Source organism: Somniosus microcephalus, unplaced genomic scaffold, assembly GCF_052327205.1.
Source record: "Somniosus microcephalus isolate GS21.2 unplaced genomic scaffold, FLI_Smic_1.0 unresolved_chr4, whole genome shotgun sequence".
NCBI classification, from domain to species: domain Eukaryota; kingdom Metazoa; phylum Chordata; class Chondrichthyes; order Squaliformes; family Somniosidae; genus Somniosus; species Somniosus microcephalus.
In genome coordinates, this window is record NW_028225182.1 from 20357247 (window position 1) to 20371487 (window position 14241).

Below are 14241 nucleotides of genomic sequence, written 5' to 3' on the forward strand. Positions count from 1 at the left end.
CAGCAGGTGTCCTATCTCACCATGACTGCGGCGCATTGTGTGAAGAGGCTGCGCTTCAGAAGGGAGGTGGTTGCAGAGATCTGCCAGCTGCTTCACACAGATCTGCGTCCACAGCTGATGTGCAGGACGTCTCTCTCGGTGGAAGTGAAGGTCACGGTGGCTCTGAACTTTTATGCAAGCGGCTCCTTCCAAGCCACTGCTGTGGACATAGCGAACATCTCCCAGTTTGCCGTGCATCGCTGCATCCGGCAGGTCACCGATGCACTTTACGCGAGGAGACACCAATTCATCTCCTTCCCCATGACCCAACAGAGGCAGGAGCAGCGTGCAGTCGGATTTGGCAGGATCGCGGTCTTCCCCATGGTGCAGGGCGCCATTGACTGCACGCATGTGGCTATGCGGGCACCTATCCACAATGCCGAGGATTACCGCAACCGGAAGGGCTACCATTCCCTAAATGTACAGCTGGTCTGTGACCACAGGCAGCGCATCCTAGCTGTCAATGCCCGCTTCCCAGGAAGCAGCCACGATGCATTTATCCTGCGCCAGACTACTGTGGCTGACATGTTCGAGGCACAGCCTCCACCAAGGGGATGGCTTATCGGGGACAAGGGCTACCCTTTGTGTACATGGCTCATGACCCTGCTCCGCGCGCCCAGGACCCCAGCAGAGGAGGCATAAAACGAAAGCCATCAAGCCACAAGGAACATCATCGAGCAAACGATAGGCATCCTCAAGCAACCGTTCCGCTGCCTGGATCGTTCCAGAGGATCTCTTCAGTATTTGCCGGATAGAGTCTCCCAGTTCGTCGTCGTGTGCTGCATGCTGCACAACCTGGCTATCCGCAGGACTCAGGCACTGCCACCTGCCATTGCACCACCACCTCAGGAGGACGAGCAGGAGGAGGAGGAGGAGGAGGAGGTGGAGGACCAGCCCAGGAGGGAGCGACAAGGGCCAAGGGCCATCCGCCGGGGGCTTATTGATCAACACTTCTGGGCCCCCTGTCAGGGAATGGCCTGTGGCAATGAACGCACCTGAGGCAGCCGCTCCGCAAGCCCTCAGCCGGTTAATGCAACAACCACTTCAAACATGACACCTGGACATGCTGAATAAATCAAAAGCTTTATTTCACAAACTCAGGGCCCTTCCCACATGAAACAGAAAAACAGACAAGACCCCCAAAAAACAGTCAAAAACATCTGTCACTCCCAAAACCTGGGGAGGACTAACAAAACTTGCCCATCCAAAAGGCCTTCAACAGCGGCCTTACAAAAATAAGCCCCCCCCCCACAACAGAGACACCCCCATGAAAACAAAAAATGCCTTGATCCTCGGCCTTAACAAAATAATGCCCCCCACAACACAAGCCCCCCAATATAAAAGAAACCACTCTCACCACACTCTAATGGGTGTGCCGAGAGGGCGAGTCCTTAGACAGGCTTCTCCGGCCCCTGGCCGACCTGCTGCTCCGCCTCAACCTGGGCCCTGCGGGTGTGGCGAGGCTGGGGGAAGGCTCATGAGGGCCACAAAGCGTGTCGGCAGATGCCCTTGGTGGTCGGCCTAGACGAGGCCTGGCCTGGGAGGGGCCGCCTGCTGACTGCTGCAGCTGTGGCTGGGCAGCATCAGTCTTAGCAGCAGCTCGTCGCACCTTGGCTGGGGGAGTGGCAGTGTCGGCAGCACCATTGGGGGCAAGCTGGCTGATGGCAGGTGCGCGCTGCTCGCCAGAGACACTGGCACTCGGCAGGGCTGGCAGTGTAGCAAGCGCAGCAATCTGGGGGAGGCCAGACCGCTGTGCTGCAGCAGGGCGGCGGGTGCCATGGTGATGCCTCCGTGCCACAGCGAGTGTGGCAGAAGTGAGTGCCTGAACTGACCTGGCATGTGCCCGCATCAGCTCTGCCAGTGTCTGGACGGCACCACTCATCTCGCGAGTCGCGTCCTGCGCTGCCGCCAGTTGCTGCACACCGGCGTCCTGCGCTGCCGCGAGTTGCTGCACACCCCTGTCGTGCACAGCGGCCAGTTGCTGGACACCCCTGTCGTGTGCTGCCGTGAGTTGTTCAAACCCCCTGGCCTGTGATTCCCCGAAAGCCACCACACTCTGAGCCAGGGACTCAATGGCGTGAGGCATCTGTTCGACCACCCCCATGAACTCTTGGTGGCACCGCTCAGACGCCGCCGACATCTCATCGAGGACGCGCACCTCCTGGGCGAGGACCGTGTCCGGACTGGAGGGCGGACTCTCCCTCCGGGGAGAAGGCCGCCGAGCTGGCCGACCCTTCCTGCGTGCGTCGACCCCACTTGGGCCAGGTTCTGCCCTCCCCTCCAACACCTCCCCCCTCTGGGCAGAAGGCCGGTGTGCTGCCGGACCCTTCCCGCGTTCGTCCACCCTACTGGGACCAGCTTCGGCCCTCCCCTCCAACACCTCCCCCTGGCTCTCCTGCAGGCCAGACGTCTCCCCTCCAATGCCATCCCCTGGCACGGAGGAGGGTTCCCCCGATGTGCCGCCTTCCTCCTGTTCCTCGACGTCCTCCTCCTCCAAGGGCCTGGCTCTCTGCGCTTCAGGGACCACCTCCTCCTCACCAGCTGAAAGCAGGAAGGCACAAGAGTAGCTTTAGAGTGAGGACAGGCCGTCAGCGAGGGAGGCCTGATTGGTGCATTATGCGCATTTGTCGGTCAGTGGGAAATGATGTAGATCTGAAGCGTGAGGGCAACGAGAGAGGTGCAACCGGTCATGTCCTTACCAGTGGGTACCAGTACAGGGTCCGCCTCGCCGATCATGACAGGGCCAGTCACCCGGCCACGCATGAGTCGTGCCACGCTCTCCTCCAGATCAGTGAGCGCCTGGTACTCGGGACGGCCTCCACCAGTGACAGCCTGGCTCCTTACATTGCTCGCCAGCTTGGCCTGCAAGAGAAAGGACGGCCTCTAAGTACAGTGTGGTGCCCTGTCGCTGTGTGCACTGCCTCCCATGGTAGAATAGCTTGGCCAGTGTGGTGCCCTGTTGCTGGGTGCACTGCCTCCCATGCTCGAATAGCTTGGCCAGTGTGGTAAGTGCAGAAAGTGCTATTGATGAACATGCAAGTGCCATTGCTGCGGGAGGAGGGCTGCCCATTAGGCCTTTGAGGTCCCTTTGCCCATAATGTGAGGTGCACATGCAAGGATGAGGGGGACACTGGAAAGGGTACTCACCTTCACCATCCGAGTGAGGTCGTTGTACTTCTTGCGGCATTGGTCAGCACTCCTGGGGACATCACAGGTGGATGACACCCTGCGGGCGATTTTGCCCCAGGCTCTCCTGTACTGGCTCCTGGGAGCCTTCCTGCCACTGTCCGGGCACAGGATCTCTCTTCTCTTCTCCACACCATGAATGAGCACACTCAGAGCATGCTCTGAGAAGCGCTGCGCTCGCTCACGGGCCCTCTCCATTGCTCCAGGCGCTATTTTGGCACACCAGTAGTGCTGAGGCCTAGCTGCAGGGCTCCAGTATGCAGGGCGTGGCAGCAGTCAAAGTTGACCCTTCCCCCTTTAAGAGCTGGCCGGCGTCAGGGTGTCTGCTGTCAATCAAAACATGACCGCACCTGCGCTGCGCCCGGCTTCGGCGTTATTAGGCTGCGTCGCCGGCTTAGCACCGGAACACAGCATTTCAACGCCAGTTTCAGCGCTCGGCCAAACTTAGGGCCAACTCTACTGAATTTCGGCGATGTGGCCTACACTTTCCGGCGGGCGCTAACTTTAGCGAGCGCCCGACTTTAGCGCCCCAAAAGTGTCCAGACTGAATTTCTAGGCCAGCATCTTTAATACAGTACACTCTTACTTAAATACAGCGGCCTAATAACGCCGAAGCCGGGCGCAGCGCAGGTTGCGGTCATGTTTTGATTGACAGCAGACATCTTGACGCCGGCCAGCTCTTAAAGGGGGAAGGGTCAACTTTGACTGCTGCCACGCCCTGCATACTGGAGCCCTGCAGCTAGGCCTCAGCACTACTGGTGTGCCAAAATAGCGCCTGGAGCAATGGAGAGGGCCCGTGAGCGAGCGCAGCGTTTCTCAGAGCATGCTCTGAGTGTGCTCATTCATGGTGTGGAGAAGAGAAGAGAGATCCTGTGCCCGGACAGTGGCAGGAAGGCTCCCAGGAGCCAGTACAGGAGAGCCTGGGGCAAAATCGCCCGCAGGGTGTCATCCACCTGTGATGTCCCCAGGAGTACGGACCAATGCCGCAAGAAGTTCAACGACCTCACTCGGATGGTGAAGGTGAGTACCCTTTCCAGTGTCCCCCTCATCCTTGCATGTGCACCTCACATTATGGGCAAAGGGACCTCAAAGGCCTAATGGGCAGCCCTCCTCCCGCAGCAATGGCACTTGCATGTTCATCAATAACACTTTCTGCACTTACCACACTGGCCAAGCTATTCGACCATGGGAGGCAGTGCACCCAGCAACAGGGCACCACACTGGCCAAGCTATTCCACCATGGGAGGCAGTGCACACAGCGACAGGGCACCACACTGTACTTAGAGGCCGTCCTTTCTCTTGCAGGCCAAGCTGGCGAGCAATGTACGGAGCCAGGCTGTCACTGGTGGAGGCCGTCCCGAGTACCAGGCGCTCACTGATCTGGAGGAGAGCATGGCACGACTCATACGTGGCCGGGTGACTGGCCCTGTCGTGATCGGCGAGGCGGACCCTGTACTTTTACCCACTGGTAAGGACATGACCGGTTGCACCTCTCTCGTTGCCCTCGCGCTTCAGATCTACATCCTTTCCCACTGACCGACAAATGCGCATAATGCACCACTCAGGCCTCCCTCGCTGACGGCCTGTCCTCACTCTAAAGCTACTCTTGTGCCTTCCTGCTTTCAGCTGGTGAGGAGGAGGTGGTCCCTGAAGCGCAGAGAGCCAGGCCCTTGGAGGGGGAGGACGTCGAGGACCAGGAGGAAGGCGGCACATCGGGGGAACCCTCCTCCGCGCCAGGGGATGGCAATGGAGGGGAGACGTCTGGCCTGCAGGAGAGCCAGGGGGAGGTGTTGGAGGGGAGGGCCGAAGCTGGTCCCAGTAGGGTGGACGCATGCGGGAAGGCTCCGGCAGCACGCCGACCTTCTGCCCAGAGGGGGGAGGTGTTGGAGGGGAGGGCAGAACCTGGCCCAAGTGGGGTCGAGGCACGCAGGAAGGGTCGGCCAGCTCGGCGGCCTTCTCCCCGGAGGGAGAGTCCGCCCTCCAGTCCGGACACGGTCCTCGCCCAGGATGTGCGCGTCCTCGATGAGATGTCGGCGGCATCTGAGCGGCGCCACCAAGAGTTCATGGGGGTGGTCGAACAGATGCCTCACGTCATTGAGTCCCTGGCTCAGAGTGTGGTGGCTTTCGGGGAATCACAGGCCAGGGAGTTCGAACAACTCACGGCAGCGCACGGCAGGGGTTTCCAGCAACTGGCCGCTGTGCACAACAGGGGTGTGCAGCAACTCACGGCAGTGCAGGACGCGGGTGTGCAGCAACTGGCGGCAGCGCAGGACGCGACTCGCGAGATGAGTGGTGCCGTCCAGACACTGGCAGAGCTGATGCGGGCACATACCAGGGCAGTTCGGGCACTCACTTCTGCCACACTCGCTGTGGCATGGAGGCATCGCCATGGCACCCACTGCCCTGCTGCAGCACAGCAGTCTGGCCTCCCCCAGATTGCTGCGCTTGCTACACTGCCAGCCCGGCCGAGTGCCAGAAACAGAGCTAAAGTTTCAGGCCGATGATATTTGATCAGAAATTGTGTGATATTGTTGTCGTTGAATCGAGCAAGAAGAACACGATTATGGAAAATACAAGGACAGATTATGGTTCTAAACATGTTAATGACTTTCTGGGGAATTATTATTAGCTGAATCTTGAAGCTGTCAGATTAACATCTCACAGTCCACTATTAACCCATTTAGCACACCAGATGTTTAGCCATTTATAACAACGGATATTAATGCATTGAACAAACCATGTATTAACCCATTTAAAATAACGAGTGTTAACCCATTGAACACACCGCTTAAAACCACAGCTGGATTAAATTAACAGAGTGTCAAGTCTTGCTGGACAATTGATTGCAACAGCAATATTTCAGCTTCGGCACAAAAAACAACATAGATGGTGGAATGATTATCTCTGGTGTGGTTGATGCTTGTGAGAATTTATCAACATTCCATGATATTGTTTAACATTAGTTTAATCAAAAAAACACAATGGATTTATGTAAAAAAAATAGCCCTTTTGAAAACCTATAAACCGTGATGAATTGGGGCTGCTGCAGGTGGCTATACAGTTTCAGTTAAGTCACTCAGCCCATTAAGCGGTCTCCTCACCTGAATTTTCCAGACTTGGAATCCGGGCACCCTGAAATAGGCAGCACCGGGACCCAGGAGTGTGGTGTACTGGGACCAGGAGTGTGGTGTACTGGACCAGGAGTGTGGTGTACTGGGACCAGGAGCATGGTGTACTGGGACCAGGAGTGTGGTGTACTGGACCAGACGTTTGGTGTACTGGGAACAGGAGTGTGGTATACTGGGACCAGGAGTGTGGTGTACTGGACCAGGGAGTGTGGTGTGCTGGTACCAGGGAGTGTGGTGTACTGGACCAGGAGTTTGGTGTACTGGGACCAGGAGTGTGGTGTACTGGACCAGGAGTGTGGTGTACTGGGACCAGGAGTGTGGTGTACTGTACCAGGGAGTGTGTTGTACTGGGACCAGGAGTGTGGAGTACTGGACCAGGAGTTTGGTGTACTGGGACCAGGAGTGTGGTGTACTGGGACCAGGAGTGTGGTGTACTGGGACCAGGAGTGTGGTGTACTGGACCAGGAGTGTGGTGTACTGGGACCAGGAGTGTGGTGTACTGGGACCAGGAGTGTGGTGTACTGGGACCAGGAGTGTGGTGTACTGGACCAGGAGTGTGGTGTACTGAGACCAGGAGTGTGGTGTACTGTACCAGGGAGTGTGGTGTACTGGGACCAGGAGTTTGGTGTACTGGGACCAGGAGTGTATTGTACTGGACCAGGAGTGTGGTGTACTGGACCAGGAGTGTGGTGTACTGGGACCAGGAGTGTGGTGTACTGGACCAGGGAGTGTGGTGTACTGGACCAGGAGTTTGGTTTACTGGGACCAGGAGTGTGGTGTACTGGGACCAGGAGTGTGGTGTACTGGGACCAGGAGTGTGGTGTACTGGGACCAGGAGTGTTGTGTACTGGACCATGAGTGTGGTGTATTTGGACCAGGAGTGTGGTGTACTGGACCAGGAGTGTGGTGTACTGGACCAGGAGTGTGGTGTACTGGGACCAGCAGTGTGGTGTACTGGACTAGGGAGTGTGGTGTACTGGACCAGGAGTGTGGTGTACTGGGACCAGGAGTATGGTGTGCTGGGAACAGGAGTGTAGTGTACTGGGACCAGGAGTGTGGTGTACTGGGACCAGGAGTGTGATGTACTGGACCAGGAATGTGGTGTACTGGACCAGGAGTGTGGTGTACTGGGACCAGGAGTGTGGTGTACTGGGACCAGAAGTGTGGTGTACTGGGACCAGGAGTGTGTTGTACCGGACCAGGAGTGTGGTGTACTGGGAGCAGGAGTGTGGTGTTCTGGGACCGGGAGTGTGGTGTACTGGGACCAGGAGAGTGCAATAACAGGACCAGGGAGTGCGCTGTGCTGTGACCCAGTAATGTACTGATGCACCGTACCACGACACAGGAGTGTGGTGTACTGGGACCAGGAGGGTGCAATAACAGGACCAGGGAGTGCGCTGTACCGTGACCCAGTAATGTACTGATGTGCTGTACCGGGACTCGGGAGTGTGGTGTACTGGGACCAGGAGTGTGGTGTACTGGACCAGGGAGTGTGCTGTACCATGACCCAATAACGTACTGATGTGCTGTACTGGGACTTGGGAGTGTGGTGTACTGGACCAGGGAGTGTGCTGTACCGTGACCTAGTAATGTACTGATGTGCTGTACCGGGACTCGGGGGTGTGGTGTACTGGGACCAGGAGTGTGGTGTACTGGACCAGGGAGTGTGCTCTACCATGACCCAATAACGTACTGATGTGCTGTACCAGGACTCAGGAGTGTGGTGCACTGGACCAGGGAGTGCGCTGTACCGTGACCCAATAACGTACTGATGTGCTGTACCGGGACTCGGGAGTGTGATGTACTGGGAACAGGAGAGTGCAATAACAGGACCAGGGAGTGCGCTGTACCGTGACCCAGTAATGTACTGATGCACCGTACCGGGACCCAGGAGTGTGGTGTACTGGGACCAGGAGTGTGCAATAACAGGACCAGGGAGTGTGCTGTACTGTGACCCAGTAATGTACTGATGCACCGTACCGGGACCCAGGAGTGTGGTGTACTGGGACCAGGAGAGTGCAATAACAGGACCAGGGAGTGCGCTGTACCATGACCCAGTAATGTACTGATGCACCGTACCAGGACTCGGGAGTGTGGTGTACTGGGACCAGGAGAGTACAATAACAGGACCAGGGAGTGTGCAGTACTGTGACCCAGTAATGTACTGATGCACCGTACCGGGACCCAGGAGTGTGGTGTACTGGGAACAGGAGAGTGCAATAACAGGACCAGGGAGGGCGCTGTACCGTGACCCAGTAATGTACTGATGCACCGTACCGGGACTCGGGAGTGTGGTGTACTGGGACCAGGAGAGTGCAATAACAGGACCAGGGAGTGTGCAGTACCGTGACCTAATAATGTACTGATGCACCGTACCGGGACTCAGGAGTGTGGTGTACTAGCAACAGGAGTTTGGTGTACTGGACCAGGGAGTGTGCTGTACCGTGACCCAATAACGTACTGATGTGCTGTACCGGGACTCTGAGTTTGCTGTACTGGGACTCGGGAGGGTAGTGTACTGGGACCAGAAGTGTGCTATAACAGGACCAGGGAGTGTGCTGTACTGCGACCCAATAATATACCAATGCGCTGTACCGGGACTCGGGAGTTTGCTGTACTGGGACTCAGGAGGGTAATGTACTGGGACCAAAAGTGTGCTATAACAGGACCAGGGAGTGCGCTGTACGGTGACCCAAGAATGTACTGATATACTGTAGCGGGACACTGATTTTGCTGTGCTGGCTCCAGGAGTGTGCTGTACTGGGTCCCAGGGATGTATTTCCTGTACTGGGACTCAGGAATATATTTGCCCAGCTCTTGGGAGTGTCACAATGACATTCCCTTCTGATCTGGCCCCCATTTCTATGCAGCCTCTTTCAGTCTATCCAACGGTGGAATGAGTTATCACTGGGAAAAGTGAATTTTAGTTTGATTCTCAATCTGTTTTATTGAACAACAAATAAAATATCCTGAACACTGATTGCAATATATTCAGTTCAGCATCGGCCTTGAAACTTCAAAAATAAATAACACACATAGATGAACGCATGGGTTTGATTGGAATTAATGTACAAATATTGATTCCTTTTCTCTATCTGTCCCAGTGAGAGTGCAGATATCCTTCACAGTCTTCCTCCTGCCTTGACTGTTTTCAGGCGTCTGTCTTGATTTTCAAAAAAGGCTTCCTTCAAATACTGGCAGAAATCTGAGAAAGTTGTCAACACTGAGGTGCCAATCACCCCTTGAACAATGGGACATTTTGCACGATTGGTCTATTTTGGTGAAATAATCACAACAAGCGCTCATTCCCAAAACACCCCTAGAGTGCAAGCTCAGCATGGGACTGTGTGAAGCAGCTCACCGCTCTTGGGCAAGTATCTGCTCAAAGCACCTTTGTAAATAACTCATATCTAGGTCCCACCCTTGGAAAAAAGGCTACATGATCTTGAACTATGATGTTAATTAACATTTAATTGGGAGCAGAGTTTGAAATGTTTCAAAAAATATACAGGCCTGGAATTTGCAGTCAGCGGTGAAGGAACTTTGATCACCGCTGACCTTGAAGAAATCTGCCCACAAAGATCTTTGGATTTCTGTGGTGAAAACCTTCGCTTTCTCAATGTTAAATTGATTGTAGTGCTGTCCTTAGGGTGTCTCCAACTCAAACAGTTTCACCATCAACACCACCGCAAAATCCGGGCCAAAGAATTAAAGGAGCCCGACAGTCGATTCTACAGATTATGAAACAAAAATGCAGGATAATCACAGAAAGTGTTTGGTGTCCTCATCTAATTAATTGGACCATCATTGCAATAGGATATTTCACTCCGTTCCTCAACTCCTCCCTGAATTTCCTTTGGGTCACTGCATAAATAAAAGTGTTCGTGCAGCAACTCAGGAGCTGGAGCATGAAGCCAATTTCCGTGACAAATTTGGGCAGAGAAACAGAATATCCCAAATAATCCAATCGTCTCCATATAGAACAAACCATGAACACCACCCACAGTATTATGAAATTCCCTGATATAAGAAACAGTACAATTATGGATTTCCTTCGGTTTGCCATCTCTGGGTCACTGGGACTCTCACCACTGCTCTGACCCCGGAGTCTCCTGCGGGCTCTGCTGGCCATTAAAATGTGTCTGACCGTCAATGCATTGAACAGTAGAATCAAAAGAAATGGAACAAATGGCGTTAAAATGTAATGCATTAATTCAACGATGGCCCAGGCCAGTGACTGATATACACTGACTGGCACATCGCAGAACCAGGGATCGTTAGAAAGCCAGTATTTACCTTTATACAGAAAATACCAGAAAATATTCTTCGAACAGCTCAGCACAGTCACTGTTCCTAAAACAACAGACGCCGTTTTCTCAGTGCAATATTTAGATTTCAGCTTCTGACAACAAATGGCCACAAATCGATCGAAGGTGAAAGTGACGGTGAACCAGACAGAACAGTCTGTTGCAGCATGAAGTAGGACGGCATGAATATTACAAACTCTAATATACCATACAAACATGAACAGTTCCCAATGAACAATAGGAATCTGCCTTAATATCAGATCGAGGAACACAACCAGTAGATCTGCCGCTGCCATGGCCACCAGGTAGTGAGTGACACATTTGGAGAGACTGCACTTTCCCCGAGACAGGATCGCAATCGTCACCACGTTAACTGTGAGCAATTGGAGAAAATGGAAATTATTCACCGAACACCGGTCACATAGAGTACTTTGATTTGTTTCAAGTAATGTAAGGGAATAGGTCTACAGAGTGGTCTGGGCAGAATGGGCTTAAACAGAGTGCTTCTAAACAGCGTGTTAAAGTTGGGAATTTGGAGCGAATGAGAATTCGGAACCAAGGGGGAATGAGGTGCTGCTTTTAGCCAACAATACTTGTAGTGCTTTGTGTTACAGGTAAATATTTAAGTTATTCTACCTATAACTTGTAATGAGTTAAATACTAAACAATAAGCTAAGTTAATGAAGTATATAAATTTTAATAACTTAAATAAATAAAACAGGGAAAATATGGATGGCAGTGACAGTGGTGTGCTTCAACTGCAGCAGGTGTGAGTTTTTGTGGAGAGCATCGCAATACAGGACGGCACTGTTTTCAGTAAATGTCTGCATCTCGCAGAACTTCAGTTCAGGTTTGTTGAACTCGAGTCCATGGTGCAGACATTGTGGGGCATCAGGGAGGGGGAGCATTACTTGGACACTTTGATCCATGTGGCTGTCTCACCCTTTGGGTTAGGTAGAGTTACACGTCTGATTAGTGGTCAGGGATTTGAGGATGGGACTGCAACACAGTTGCAGTACTGGTGCAGACTGAGCCTTTGCCCTTGTCCAACACGTACGAGACTCTTGTTGCCTGTGCGGATGAGGGCAAAGTCTGCAGGGTGGATGAGCAAACTGATCACATTACTGTGGCACAGGAGGACATGCAAGTGGGGGCAGTGAAAAGGAAGGTTTCATGGTAGGGGACAGTATAATGAGGGCGCTATATACTGTTCGCTGGGAAATAGATCCTTCCTATCTGCTCTATCAAGGCCACTCATAATTTTATACAACTCAATCAAGTCTCACCTCAGCCTCCACTGTTCCAAAGAAAACAACCGCAGCCTTTGTAATCTTTTCTCATTGCTAAAATTCTCCAGGATTGGCAACCTCCTCATAAATCTCCTCTGCAGCCTGTCTAGTGCAATCACATCTTTCCTGTAATGTGCAGACCTGAACTACATGCAGTACTCTAGCTGTGGCTAAACTAATGTTGTATACAGTTGAAGCAGAATCACCCTGCTCTTATATTCTATGTCTTGTCTAATAAAGGAAGTATCCCGTATGCCTTCTTAACTAGCTTAACGACCTCTTCTACTACCTTCAGGGATCTGTGGATAGGAAGTCTAATGTTCTTCTGTTCCTCTACAAAGCTCAGTATCTTACCATTCATTGTGTATTCTCTTGCCTTGTCAGCCCTCCCCAAATCCGCTACCACATACTTCTCCGGATTGCATTTCATTTACCCAATTTCTGCCCACCTGAATGGCCGTTAATTTCTTCCTGCAGTCTACAGCTTTCTTCCTCACTATCAACTACAGGGCCAATTTTTGCATCATCTGGAATCTTCTTAATCATGTTCCCTACATTGAAATCTAAGTCATTGATATACAAACACACACAAGAGAGAAAGAGCTTAAGAGAGAATGAAAGAAATAACTTGCATTCGTACAGCAACTTTCACTACATCAGGACACCACAAAGTGCTTTACAGCCAACACGGTATTATTGAAGTTTACTCGCTGTCGCAATGTGTGGAAATTAATAAAATAAAAAGCTGGACACATGCACTAAGATGCTACATACTGTTAATCTCCAATCCCTGTAGTACCAGCTGCAGGTAATAACTTACCTGGGACTCCAGCCGCAGCCAGGACCGGATAGTAAATCTTTTGTATGTCATTAATCGCCCACAGAATCTTGAGCTTGATTAGAAAATCAAGAGACATTTTACGCCTTTCTGTTAGAATCGATGATTGGATGGTTGCTGGTGATGCTGGGATCAATCCTCCGACTGGCATGTTGAGAAAATTCCCCTATATATAGGAGAAAGAATCCATCTGTTCAGAAATTCGGTTCCCCTGCTGACTGGGTTTAATTACAGTCACTGAACAAATAGATGGTGTCAACAATTTTCACTCCAAGACTTTTAACAACAAGAGTGGAATTTCCAATTAGATAAAGCCCCGAAGACCAGGATAAATGCTGCACCTTCATACACTCAGACAAGTCTCAGAATCCTAACAAGAATTTCCACAGGTGACTTTTCATTAACAAAAGTATAAGGAGACAATGGGATGCTCCAGTGTCATCAATAATAAGCCGATCAAACATGCCCGCTTTTAGAGGGGCACCAACAAGACAGAACATTAGCCAAAAACAAAATGAGACAAAAGGAAACTTATGAATTTAAAGTATATATTCCTTCCAGTCCCTGCTGTGCAACTACCACAGATGTTGTCTGATCTGCTGAGTGTTTCCAGCATGTTCTGCTTTTAGTTCAGATTTCCAGCATCTACAGTTATTTGCTTTGTTATTAGGATTTCATATCCCATCGTCTGATCAATAGTCCACCGGACACACCTATTCCAGTTTCTGAAAGCAGTCAGAAGCTTTATATTATGTAGAAAGAAGGAAAGCATGAGAAAAATACAAAAAGAAAGAAAGACAAGTAAGAAGCATGAATTAAAGAACATGTAGTCACTGTTGTAGTTTAGGCACTTCTACAATTTAAAATAAAAGGTTAATATTAAAATGGAGAGGCAATTGAGACTAGTGCATCCAATCTTTTTATTCCACCATCCCACAGCCAAATTTCAGGGCTTTATCGATATTCGATGGAAGGGGAAAAAGTCACTCGTGGGCGTAGTCTATAGGCCTCCTAACAGTTGCAAATCTGTTGGTCGGAGTATAAATCAGGAAATAGTTGGGGCTTGTAATAAGGGAACAGCTATAATCATGGGGGATTTTAACTTTCATATTGACTGGACTAATCAAATTGGGCATGGCAGCCTTGAGGAAGAGTTCATAGAGTGTATTAGGGACGGGTTCCTTGAGCAGTATGTTACTGAACCAACCAGGGGACAGGCAATCTTAGATCTGGTCCTGTGTAATGAAACAGGATTAATAAAAAATGTCCTAGTAAAGGATCCCCTTGGAATGAGTGACCATAATATGGTTGAATTCCAAATTCAGTTTGAGGATGAGAGAGTTGGATCTCAAACCAGCATACTGAGCTTAAATAAAGGAGACTATGAAGGTATGAGAGTAGAATTGAATAAAGTGGACTGGGAAAACAGATTAAAGTGTAAGTCGGTACAAGAG

The 14241-nt window shown here is 51.5% G+C and overlaps 1 protein-coding gene across 1 annotated transcript; it reads right to left on the minus strand.

The window, feature by feature from the left end:
- Positions 1 to 10124: 10124 nt before the first annotated feature.
- LOC147090018 (putative G protein-coupled receptor 139) lies at positions 10125 to 11012 on the minus strand. Its single transcript, XM_085977114.1, has one exon. It carries the CDS (start codon positions 10954 to 10956, stop codon positions 10138 to 10140), a length of 819 nt encoding a protein of 272 aa, XP_085833240.1. The 5' UTR covers positions 10957 to 11012; the 3' UTR covers positions 10125 to 10137.
- Positions 11013 to 14241: the final 3229 nt, after the last annotated feature.